Source organism: Pistacia vera, unplaced genomic scaffold (genome assembly GCF_008641045.1).
Source record: "Pistacia vera cultivar Batoury unplaced genomic scaffold, PisVer_v2 Contig52, whole genome shotgun sequence".
Taxonomy (NCBI): Eukaryota; Viridiplantae; Streptophyta; class Magnoliopsida; order Sapindales; family Anacardiaceae; genus Pistacia; species Pistacia vera.
Window position 1 is genome coordinate 446,225 of NW_022196357.1, and position 12,856 is coordinate 459,080.

The 12,856-nt window shown below is 39.1% G+C and overlaps 2 protein-coding genes across 2 annotated transcripts; both read left to right on the top strand.

Annotated features, from left to right (window-relative positions):
- Positions 1-3,055: 3,055 nt before the first annotated feature.
- On the top strand, positions 3,056-7,388 carry LOC116106679 (importin subunit beta-1-like). The gene is made up of 3 exons (XM_031393027.1): positions 3,056-3,187; positions 4,008-6,433; positions 6,523-7,388. Exons 2-3 carry the CDS (start codon positions 4,014-4,016, stop codon positions 6,719-6,721), a joined length of 2,619 nt encoding a protein of 872 aa, XP_031248887.1. The 5' UTR covers positions 3,056-3,187; positions 4,008-4,013; the 3' UTR covers positions 6,722-7,388.
- Positions 7,389-7,506: 118 nt separating this feature from the next.
- Positions 7,507-11,562, top strand: LOC116106680 (beta-amylase 1, chloroplastic-like). Its single transcript, XM_031393028.1, has 4 exons — positions 7,507-8,599; positions 9,898-10,108; positions 10,220-10,336; positions 10,485-11,562. Exons 1-4 carry the CDS (start codon positions 8,082-8,084, stop codon positions 11,283-11,285), a joined length of 1,647 nt encoding a protein of 548 aa, XP_031248888.1. The 5' UTR covers positions 7,507-8,081; the 3' UTR covers positions 11,286-11,562.
- The last annotated feature ends 1,294 nt before the right edge of the window (positions 11,563-12,856 follow it).

Below are 12,856 nucleotides of genomic sequence, written 5' to 3' on the forward strand. Positions count from 1 at the left end.
TGTTGTTGTTGTTGGGATGATCCTGGCCGTTCGTTCTTCCACAACTTCGCGTGTCCGCTTACTTTTTCTACCCGCTCTTTTGGGCCTAACATGAGTTATTGACTTCAACTTCTTAGGCCCGTAGTCTAAACGGCTTGGCCTTTTAAAAATTGGGTATTTTCTAAGCCTCTACAGTCCTTTTTTTTTTCCGTTTAAGTTTGATAAAATAAGGGTAAATGACCTTAAAGCCTCATCCTCCATACCTAGTACCTCGTCCAATTCCATTGTTTTAAAAACCAGACCGAAGGGCAACCCGCTTTGACGGCCGGGTCACGGTTCAACCGGTCCAACCGGTTGAACCGTCAATTGGACCGGTGATGTTCACACAATCATGATATATCATTAAACAGCAAGGCTATCCTAGTATCTGCAAGTTTTTCTTTCCTTGTTGTATATTATATTTCTTTCTTCAAAAATATTTTAAGAAGTAAATCCTACCTAAAATATAGGACTGATATGTATAGTAGTATATAATTCCATTTTTTTCCTCTCATTCATTTAGTATATAACTATATATATAAATTATAATACAGTACAACATTATAAATATATAGCTAACTTAAAAAGGTTATAAGATTGTTAAGTTATAATCGAACAAATGAAACGTTGATAGGTTTCAGGACTTTCAATCTAAAAAAATTACGCCATCTGTCTGAAACTTGAAAAAACTGTACTAAACATGCACTAAGCAATGGAAAGTGGTGGGGTGTCATGTAACCAGCTGCTTTGCTATCTTAAGAAAGAGATCAACTCCTAACAATTAATTGTTCATAAAGGATCTATTTCCTATTCGGCACATGTCATCTTCAACCCAACTAATCACCATTTAGACAATCAATTAATTAGTAAAAATAATCAGAAATTTTGCGATTACAGTCAAAACTCAAAAGTTCCATATCCAGCCACAGGCAACTACACAAAATACTACGATTACAGTCAAAAGTTCCATATCCAGCCCTAGCCAGGCCTCACATAATACTACAATTACAGTCAAAAGTTTTATGAAGACAAATGTCTAAAGCCATGCCGCATTGATTATTGCTCCAGATTAAGTTTGCATCATTATAAAAAGGTTTTACTGCATTTACCAAATGCTTCCAAAAACTACAAGCTATGAATCACGAAATTATCCCTACACAGACAAACCAAGAACCACTCACAACAATGGCCTACTCTTTCATCTCCTTCCCCATTTCTGTGATTCTGTCCTCTTCTAAAACCCTCTCAAAAAAGTCAACTATGTGATCGAAGAATGGCTACCTGGATCGAGGAACGGAGCTGTCGTCAACGATGGAGCTGTCGTCAACTATTTCCAGCGAGGAACGGAGCTGTCGTCGTCGATTCTGGCAAGGGAGGAAGACGTCGTCGATTTCCAGCGAGGGAGGAAGACGTCGTCGTCGATTTCAGAGAGCTCAGATGCGATTTGGGTGGGATTTCAGAGATAAATTTTCGCAGAGAACAGACAACACACATAGACGAAGCTGATAAATTTTTCGCAAAGAATAGAGAACTGAGAAAATTTCGTAAGAAGCTGAGAAAATTTCGTAAGAAACTAAGAAAATTTTCATAAGAAACTTGAGAAAATTTTCGTAAAAAGCTGAGAATGAGTGAAAGAGAAGAACTGAACGTGATGAAAAGGGTTTTCGCGTATTAGGGATTTTCAGATTTGGATCGGTTTATCCGCCGATTTGGTGCAAAAATCCGGTTTTCAAACGGTTTAAAACGGTCTATTATATTATAACAGTTTTAATATTGAACCGAACCGGACATATGGCCAGTTCACGGTCCAACCGATTGGACCGGTCGGTCCGGTCCGGTTTTTAAAACAATACATAATTCTCATGAATCATGCCTAATGGAGACCTATTTATAGTTAGGAGCAATGTTCTGAAAACCGGACTGGACTCGTCAACCAGTGTCATCTCCTGTCCGATTTTCCAATTTTATTGTTCACCCTAATCTCTAATCTTACTGCCAGTGAACCATGGGTTATCAAGTGCTAAGGTTAGAGGAGTTTTGTATAGTGGAGACTGGTGGTTCAAGAAGTGGTGTCGGATTGAATGTTGGACACCAGAATTAGTCGGAATTTGGTCAGAAAAATAAATCGAATACTTGAGTCACGACCAGCGAATGGGGGGATACCAAGTGCCGAGGTTAGATAGGTTTTGTAAAGTGGAGGTCAATGATTTAGGTGGTGGTATTAGATTGAATTTTTTACGTTAGAATCAGTTGGAAAAATCAACCTAATCATAGGGATGTTTGTGAGTCACGTCCGACGAACAGGCTACTGAGTTATGAGATTAGAGAAGTTTTATAAAATAGAGGACGATAGTTTAGGAGGTGGCATCGAATTGAATTTTGACCGTTAGAATCAGTTAGCCAAAATTCAAATGGGTTTAATACTAATATCACAAGGGGTTTTTTTGGTTTTAAGAAACCTCGAGAGTTTAATATTTATGATGAAGTACATTTACATTTAAATGGATCTAATTTGGTAGAATGCTAAGTTAAGAATGTCAATGACACAAAGGACCGACCAAACATTAAACGTTATACTACCAAGTCAACAAAATTTTTAAAGTCAAGTCAAAGCAAACCTTCATGCTTTTTCTTTCTTACGGTTCATTCAATTATATTTCCAACCATATTTAATTTGATTTGTATCTGCCAAAGCTCTAATCAAATTTTAATCAACCAACAATGTACAGTAATTACAGGCTTTAGGCACATTAATCCAGTCTACAAAATAAATCACAACTGTAATAATAACCGTGATGGCAACAATTTTAATCTATTCCCAGCAACCGTTAAAGCGCGTGAACAAGTTTAACCAATGAAATTATCTTCTTCAAGAATCGAGACCCGTAGCATGCGGGACCCCCACAACTACTCTTAAGCACGAAGTTCCATCACGCGCCAACGCTCAGAATACTCCGCGTGGCCCATTCTGAAGGCCAATTAGAAAAACAAGATAGTTTTACTAATATTATTATTATTTTTAAATCAAAAGCTCTTGCATTTCATTGACAGTCTCTCTCTCTGCTTTTCTCGTCACTCTGCTAGGGTTTCAGAGACGCCGCTTCTTTTTGTTCCTCTCAAATCGATCGCTCACTCGCTGTGTTTCTCAGAGTCAACTCACCAACTCGGTGTAAGTACCTTTGATCTCCAAGTTCTGATTTTTGCACCTGTTTAGTTATACTTCATTTTTTTGAGATCAAAGTAAGTTTGTGTTGCTTCTTTTTTTTTTTTTTTAGTAAATTAGTTGTGTACCGTTTGGTTGCCGAGAAAGAGCTAGGAAATTAGTTTCAAGATAAGTTGGTTATGTTTTCGGGATCAGAGTGAGCCTGACTTGAGTTTCGACTATAGTTTTAGTTTCTAATGAATTGGGCATGTGCTTTTGGGCGTTGACAATTTGAAATTGAATGAAGATGAATGAATAGCGGTAACATCGTGATTTATGATTGTTACGACCGCGTCAATGAAATCTGTCTAAGTTCAGCTGAAGGTTGGTGAAGTTGACCTTTCACTATCCGTACAAGAAGATAAGTGCAAATTCGATATGCGCATTTGATTAATGAGACAGTGGGAAGATGATAGCCGATTGGATTTTTTTAGTTTCATTTACTTGGTATTGAAATATTAAATCTAAACTTACTAACCGAGGTTAATAGGATTATCTGGTTTTGTGAAGTTGAGCTTTCTCTATTTGAAAAGAACAGAAAGTGAAGCTTGGAGTGTTTACTTCACTTAATGGCTTGGAGCGTTTCCTTCACTTTCTGGAAACCAATGTAGTATGATTCTATAAAACTATACATGGTTTTATATTCCTTTCCCCTCTATAGAAGACCAGAGTTGTTTATTGAGGTTCTTAGTTTATGTTCCATTCTGTGAACCTAATGCTAGGAGTACATATGATATTTTACATGTGATAATTTTTCATTCTAATTGATCTAATGTGTTAACTTCAGATTTTAATGGCCGCGGAAGTCACCCAAATCCTTTTAAATGCACAAGCAGTGGATGGCACTGTCCGGAAGCAAGCAGAAGAAAACCTAAAACAATATCAGGAGCAAAATCTTCCTGGCTTTTTACTTGCCCTTGCTGGGGAATTGGCTAATGACGAGAAGCCTGTTGAGAGTCGTAAATTAGCAGGTTTGATCCTCAAAAATGCATTGGATGCCAAAGAACAACATCGGAAGTTTGAGCTCGTACAACGATGGTTGTCGTTGGACCCCTCTGCGAAAGCCCAGATTAAATCATTCTTACTAAAGACTCTCTCTTCTCCTGCACATGATGCACGGTCAACAGTGTCTCAAGTCATTGCGAAGGTAGCAGGCATTGAGTTGCCCCATAAGCAATGGCCTGAGCTAGTTGGAGCTCTTTTGTCAAATATTCATCAGCTTCCAGCTCACACCAAGCAGGCCACCCTTGAAACTCTTGGGTATATCTGTGAAGAAGTTTCCTCAGATGTGGTGGATCAGGATCATGTAAATAAGATACTTACAGCTGTAGTTCAGGGTATGAGCAATTCTGAGAGTAACAATGATGTAAGGCTTGCTGCTACACGAGCACTGTATAATGCTCTTGGTTTTGCTCAGGCAAACTTCTCAAATGACATGGAACGTGACTACATCATGAGAGTTGTCTGCGAGGCTACTCTTTCTCCAGAAGTGAAGATTAGACAGGCAGCTTTTGAGTGTTTGGTTGCCATTTCGTCAACCTACTACGAGAAACTGGCTCCGTACATTCAGGATATATTCAACATCACGGCAAAGGCTGTGAGGGAAGATGAGGAGCCAGTAGCTCTACAAGCAATTGAGTTCTGGAGTTCAATATGTGATGAGGAAATAGATATATTAGAAGAATATGGAGGTGATTTCAGTGGGGATTCTGATGTTCCTTGCTTTTACTTTATTAAGCAAGCTCTCCCTGTTCTAGTTCCCATGTTATTGGAGATGCTACTTAAGCAGGAAGAGGATCAGGATCAGGACGAAGGGGCATGGAATATTGCAATGGCTGGAGGCACATGCTTGGGTTTGGTTGCTCGAACAGTTGGAGATGATGTTGTCCCGCTTGTTATGCCATTTGTTGAAGAAAACATAACAAAACCAGATTGGAGGCAGAGAGAGGCTGCAACCTATGCATTTGGTTCCATTCTGGAAGGTCCATCTCCTGAGAAACTTATACCTCTTGTTAACATCGCTCTGAACTTCATGCTTACTGCCCTTGTGAAAGATCCAAATAACCATGTGAAAGACACTACCGCATGGACTCTTGGAAGAATGTTTGAATTTCTGCATGGGTCAACTTTGGAAACACCTATAATTACGCAAGCTAATTGCCAACAGATCATTAATGTTCTGCTTCAGAGCATGAAAGATGTTCCAAATGTTGCCGAGAAAGCCTGTGGTGCTCTTTATTTCCTGGCCCAAGGTTATGAGGATGCAGGATCATCATCTTCTCCTCTAACTCCCTTTTTCCAGGAAATTGTTCAGGCTCTTCTTACTGCGACTCACCGGGAAGATGCTGGAGAATCACGCCTCCGAACAGCAGCTTATGAAACTTTGAACGAAGTTGTAAGGTGTTCTACTGACGAAACAGCACCAATGGTGATGCAACTAGTTCCAGTTATTATGATGGAGCTCCACCAAACTCTCGAGGGACAAAAACTCTCATCTGATGAGAGGGAGAAGCAAAATGAAATACAAGGCCTTCTTTGCGGTTGTTTGCAGGTCATCATACAGAAGCTAGGTTCATCTGAGCAAACAAAGTATGTCTTCATGCAGTACGCAGACCAGATGATGGGCCTCTTCTTAAGAGTATTTGCTGTTCGAAGTGCCACGGCTCATGAGGAGGCTATGCTTGTCATTGGTGCTCTTGCTTATGTAACAGGTGCAGATTTTGCAAAATACATGCCAGAGTTTTACAAGTTTTTGGAAATGGGTCTCCAAAATTTCGAGGATTACCAGGTTTGTGCCATCACAGTAGGGGTGGTGGGGGATATATGCAGGGCTCTGGAGGAAAAGATATTGCCTTATTGTGATGGGATTATGACCCAACTCCTCAAGGATTTGTCAAGCAATCAGTTGCACAGATCTGTGAAGCCTCCAATTTTTTCATGCTTTGGCGACATTGCTTTGGCAATTGGTGAAAGGTTTGAGAAGTACTTGATGTATGCTATGCCCATGCTTCAAAGTGCAGCTGAGCTATCAGTCCATACATCAGGTGTTGATGAAGATATGATGGAGTATACCAATTCTTTGAGAAATGGAATCTTGGAGGCATACTCGGGTATCTTTCAAGGTTTCAAGGGTTCTCCGAAGACCCAACTATTGATGCCCTATGCACCTCATATTCTTCAGTTCTTAGATAGTTTGTACATGGAGAAGGACATGTAAGCACTACTGGGATCCAGACTCTTTTCATTTATTTTCTGAATTTTATATTTATATTGATAGTGCCTTACTGTTTGTTTTTCTTTAGGGATGAGGTGGTGACTAAGACAGCAATCGGGGTTCTTGGAGATCTAGCAGATACCCTGGGTAGTAATGCAGGTCCCTTGATTCAGCAATCTGTGTCAAGCAAAGAATTTCTAAATGAATGTTTATCAGCAGAAGATCATATGATTAAGGAATCTGCTGAATGGGCCAAGTTGGCCATCAGTAAAGCAATTTCTTTTTGAGGCAAACTGCTACCGCATATGTTCTAGTACTTGCATGCATTTGGGTGTGTCGAGTTGGGTCTTGGATTTGCATACCCTGAGTCAGGTCATCACCATTTTTGGGCACGAGTGTCTCGGTTGTTTGGCTGTCAGTATTTCACATCGGCAGGATGGAGTCTTTCCCTTTCAATTTTTTCATTTTATTGTTTTCCTTTTCCATGGAAGCAGTTGGCAGTGATGACTTCATATCTATCTGCTAACGTGCATGAAATAGTTGGACGTTTACATATGGGAAGAAATGGAACAACTAGAGTTGGGAGGATTGAGATAGGATAGATCACCATCACACCCTGCCGGTGTTGTCTACAATGGGTCGCCAATAGCAACAATTTATGAAGTGAATGGTGCTGAAGTTTTGGTTTAGGAATTGGGGCACTTTTAGCAGCAGTGGTAAAAACCACATTCCCCCACCGCCCTTTCTTTTTCTTTGTTTCTTTTCTTTTCTCCAAAATTCGGAGTCTTAAAAAGTACTGCATTGTTACATGTCAACAATTGTCACAGTTCTTCTCTTGCCATATGTACTCATTCTGTATACTTTGTGATCGGTGAGAATCACATAATGTTAGGGTGTTCAAATCATGCATTTATCATATTTAATCATTATTATATTTAACATAGACGTTCATTCCGTCTCCTCCTTTCTTCCAGTGATTCTTCTTTTTAAGTTTTCTTTTGGTCTCATATCTGGGCAGCAAGTACAGTTTTTTTTAGTTAATCTAGTGTCTTATACCACACTTGGAGCAATCTTTTACATTAATTCATTACTTCTTTAATTCTAATTAAATGTTAAATTATCCTGCTATGCTCCCAATATTTTTCATATGAGCAATTTGATGATTGACACAAAAATTGGAAACCGTCATTGAGAGATAGCGAGAGCGACGGTTTTTGATTTCATGGGAAATTACTTTGATCTTTGAAAGCTACTTCCTTTCGTCACATCTCTCTATAGTGTATATGTTTTTATGAATATAATGCTTAATGCCTAAGCTAACGCAACGTAGTTATATTACATGAAGTAACTGAATTCAGAACTTGTGCAATTCGAAGAGTACACGTAGGCAACCAAGAAAATGTCGGTACTGTAATCCATTTTCCTTCCCACAACAAAATTGTGATTGTGGTTTACTCGTCCCTGTCGAGTGTCGAGTACATAGGCCTTCCTCTCAATGCGAAATAATTCATTCGATTCCGTTAACGAACTCACACGTAAACGCGCACGCAATCTCGCTCTCACTCGCTCAGTGTCTCTCTCTCTTTGCAGAAAGAAGTATTGAATTTGAAAACCTAACCCTAAGCTCAAAGAAAATCTTTTAAAGAAATGGCGATCGCTACGTTCTCCCCTTCTTTCTATTGTTCTCGCACCGAGTCAGGTCGACTGACTCGCTTCTCTTTAGTTCATTCTCACAAACTGCCGAGCCGAGTCCGCATCGTCTCCCGTCTGAACTCATCCAATAACTCGGTCTCTCCGGCCGACCACAACAGCAACAACAACGACAGTGGCGACAGCAATAGCGAAGAATACGAACACCATCACAGAGCCTTTTTGCGGAGTCGTCGGAAGGGGTCTCCGGTGTTCGTGAAGCTTCCGGAAGATACGACGTGGGCAGGAGGAATATTGAAACGAAAAAAGGCCGTTACGCAGTCTTTTAAGGCGCTGGCGGCGGCCGGCGTAGAGGGCGTGGTGATGGAGGTTTATTGGGGAGTGGTGGAGAAGGATCGTCCGAGGATTTATGACTGGGGAGGTTATCTTGACTTAGTTGATTTGGCTAGCAAATGTGGTTTGAAAATTAGAGCTCTCTTTGCCTTTCATGGCACTGGCCCTGGCGACCGTAATTGGTAATAACCTTTTCTTGATACTGTCAACCTATGGCCATTATTAGCTTTAATTGATCTTGAAAAGAAATAATTGTTCTATTATAAGATTTACATGCAATGCAATCAAATGATTTTTCTGCACACAAATTGGTAGCCCAACCACACATATATTAGGTAGAACACACCTCCAAAAGCTAGCTCAAGGCCAACCACACATATATACATCATAACATCCCACCAAATGCCTCCACTGTTTTTGCATGAGATGAATAAATAGAAAAATGTACACTGTATATAAGATGTTTATGCGGAAAGGAAGCAAATTGGAAGAAAAAAAATATAATTATTTGAAGAGTTATTCTACTAACGGAATTGCCTGGTCTTGAGTGAGTGTGCATTCACAATTTGTAGTCATTTTATTGATTCTCTTGTACATGGTGTGATTGAGGTTGTAAAACAGTATCTTGCATAAGAAATGTATGTAACCTGAAAAGTATGGTTGTTTCTTTGATTGGATGAATCATATTGGAATCTATGGTGGTTTTTAACTTTTTGTTTAGATGATCCGAAATTTGATGGGACTCAGATCTTTCTGAGATAGACAGTTTATATAGTGTGATTCATTTCTATGTTGGAGTGGCTACCTAAAATGTGTTGCATATGTTCTGTTCATGTGGTCAAAAAACATATTCAAGTACTTCTATAGCACTCATTTATTTGGTTCTTAATGTGCTTTTTTATTCTTGATGTGGTAAGACCTCAGTGTTGTAAGTTGTTTATCAGGGAAAGGTAGCTTTGTTTCACATTCATATTGTATTCTGTTTTGAATATATTATGTTAGCACCAGCCAATAGATCTGTTTTAATGTGCCTACTAGCTTGCTCACTTGGTTGGGTCTCATGGAGTCGTATAACACGTCTGGAGATTGAATACTGCTCATATTAGGGTTGTGAGGGGTTTGGTTCAAATTTATAAGTTTTAAAAAAAATAGAAAAGTTCAATAAATCTAGTTCCAACAGTTTCACTTGGGTTATTTCATTAGATTCAAGAAGTATTATGATATACATCCAAAGATGTTATCGCACTGTGTGCTATAGGGTTTTGTATATGGTGTCTTTTCATTTCTTCATGGATTTTTCAGAGTGACAAAAACTACTTGAAGCTTTGGTTCTGGTCATTGACTTCTATAGCCAGTACTAGGTGCCATCATAATGATATTGAACGATTCCTTCTTTAGTTAATATTAAGTACTTCATCTTTATGCAATTTTCTGCTTATGTGAAGGTGGATCTGAAACTTTTTCCTTTTGTGCATTGAAGGATTTCTCTTCCCAAATGGGTGCTTGAAGAGATTGATAAAGATCCAGATTTAGCATATACTGACAGATTTGGAAGAAGAAGCATGGAATATATTTCCCTGGGATGTGATTCTCTACCTGTTCTGCAGGGGCGATCACCAATCCAAGCTTATACAGATTTGATGAGGAACTTTAGAGACACCTTCAGACCTTTTCTTGGTGTTATTATCACGGTGAGCCCACTAATCATAGATTGATTTATTACTGTTGTTGTCATTGATGCACAATTGCAGAACATTTGATGTATAAATCAGGTTGCTTGATGATAATTGTTCATTCTACAGGGAATTCAAGTTGGCATGGGTCCTGCTGGTGAACTAAGATATCCTTTGTCCCCTTCTCAGAAGCTAACACGCAGTTGGCGGACATGTGAACTTGGAGAGTTTCAGTGCTATGATAAGGTAGGTGGGAAAGGTTGAGCTTTAATTGTTGAACTTACATTGTAGTTATCATTGTTCTCTTTAACTTGTGTATTTTTGAGTTCTGATGTCCTTGGTAGTATTGTTAACCACTGTTTCCATATGGTTTCTTTTTCATTGATGGAGACAGTATATGCTTGCTTCTCTGAATGCTTGTGCTCGAGGGATTGGGAGGCGTGAATGGGGAGATGGAGGTCCTATTGGTGCTGGCAATCTGATGCAAGATCCTGAGAAAACTGAGTTTTTCAGAAGCCGTGACGGTTCTTGGAATACAGAATATGGGAATTTTTTCCTTGAGTGGTACTCAGGCATGCTGCTTCTTCATGGAGAAAGGTTATGTAGGGAAGCCACAACCATTTTTCGAGGTGCTAGAGTTGATACATCAGCAAAAGTTGGTGGAATCCACTGGCATTATTGTACACAATCTCATCCCTCTGAGCTAACAGCTGGCTATTACAATACTTCAACCAGAGACGGATACATGCCAATTGCTCGCATGTTTGCTAGGTATGGTTTTACCATGTGTTGCTCGTGTTTTGAAATGCGAGATGTGTATGAGAAACATATTAACCCTCACTCTAGCCCGGAGGGTTTTCTGAGGCAGCTCCTATTGGCTGCAAGGATCTGTGAGATACCCCTTGAAGGTGAAAATTTTGCAACTGATTTAGACGATGCAGCATTTCAACAGATGCTAAAGATGTCAAAGTACTACTCAGATGGTATTCAAAAGCCATCTTTCTCATTTAACTTTGTGAGGATGGATAAAAGCATGTTTGAGTACAATAACTGGGTTCGTTTTACTCATTTCGTGAGGCAATTGTCTGATGCCAGCAGTTTTCGAGCCAAGTTAGATTTTAGAGGCGATATACGGCCATCTTCCTCCGCCACATCAGATGCCACGAAAGTTGGAGTAGCTTTTGCATATGGTTAATGGAGGAACATACCATTGATTTGCTGTGTATACCCTATACATGATTCGATGATCTCGTATCTATTGTTTTGAAATGTGTGGAAATGCTGCCTCATTGTTCTTTTCCCATGTTCCAAGCCTTCTTTAGGGACAGTTTTAAAAGTGTATGATGATAAATTGCCTTCCTCTTATTTTTTCAAATGGTTGGCTCCCTTATCTTGTACGTATTTTCCACTTCAACCGTGGAGCACGATGTCTTCTGTTTCAACTAATACATAATTGTTGATCCCTTTTTCAATTGAGTCGGTAAAATAAATGTCAGCCTTAAGGGCCTACTCAAAGATCTCCCGAATATTTTACTGAAAATGGCTTATCACTGTCTCGAGACTCTCGACGCTCCAGTTTTGGTACATTTCCATGGACGGCCAGATTAACTGGTTGAGTCGTTCTTTTCATAATCATCTAAACCATAAAGAAATGCAAGCCCCACATTGCTGCCAAAAGAAAAGCTCTTCGTACAGGTAGACTAAAGGAAAAGTGTTACATATATATTTTACATTTACTTTGGAGTTTTAACTGCATATCAAACTTCTTTATCTTTCATTCATTCTCTGTGTAATAATAACCACTCAAGTGACCACTTAGTGCAATAACTCATGGGCCAGCACGCTACAGTTTTGGCTTTGTTATGAGATTGTGCGTTTTGTTGTGGGTGTGGCTCCCATTGTTATCCCAATTGAAATAATGTTGCTTTGAAACTTGGGACATCATCTCCCAGTCTGTATTAATTATACTCAGTTAATAAATGCAGATACAGAATCTCATTGATCAGCTTTTCTAAACTATACACTGTACAGAAGACAGTTATATTCATCTTCTCTACATAAAGAAATATTTAGTCTGGTTATCTCATCGATAGATAAGTTCGTATTAATTGAATATCAATTGTCATTGTCATTGTCATACACACCCCACATCCTCTTAATAACATCACTAGAAGAAAACCCATCACCACACAGATGGCTTTAAAATAAAGTAACACCATTTCTTGTAGTAATTTTGAGTTAAAAAAAAAATCCTCTTTTGACTGCAACTTTTATAATCTTAATCAAATATGAATTGAAGTTGATAGATGGGAATGGCATAAAACTGTTCGTTGTCCCCAAAAAAACAATGGTTAATAAGTAAGGATTCTTGGTAACATGTGTACAGAAATAGTATGATGATAATGTGTGTTTAGCTGTCATTAAAGCTTTGTCAAAGCATAGGGTATTTGTTAAAGTTTTATGAAGAAAAAGCTGGGAAGGTTGAGTAGTCAACTTTAATAAGGTGCTGTGACTTGTTTTGATATGACTCCCACCATCCAATAAAATCATGATTTCAGGGGGGGGCTCTCTCAATAAGAGATGAGCATTGTTTACTACCTTACAAATTGAGATAATTAAAAAGTTGGGTTGGGGGGGGGGGGAGGAGGGAGGGGGATAGAAAATGAGACTCAAATGTAGAGGATTTCTCATGATGCAGCAGTATCAGATCAGCAAATGCATCTTCAGGTTATCTAGTACTGTTGTAGGTGTGGATAGAAAATGAGA

Bases quoted from the DNA above. Each gene is read 5' to 3' on its own strand.
- LOC116106679 (XM_031393027.1), top strand. From the start codon at position 4,014: ATGGCCGCGGAAGTCACCCAAATCCTTTTAAATGCACAAGCAGTGGAT. The intron at 6,434-6,522 runs GTAAGCACTACT...GTTTTTCTTTAG, and splicing joins TTGTACATGGAGAAGGACAT to GGATGAGGTGGTGACTAAGA.
- LOC116106680 (XM_031393028.1), top strand. From the start codon at position 8,082: ATGGCGATCGCTACGTTCTCCCCTTCTTTCTATTGTTCTCGCACCGAG. The intron at 8,600-9,897 runs GTAATAACCTTT...TGTGCATTGAAG, and splicing joins GGCCCTGGCGACCGTAATTG to GATTTCTCTTCCCAAATGGG. The intron at 10,337-10,484 runs GTAGGTGGGAAA...TGATGGAGACAG, and splicing joins AGTTTCAGTGCTATGATAAG to TATATGCTTGCTTCTCTGAA.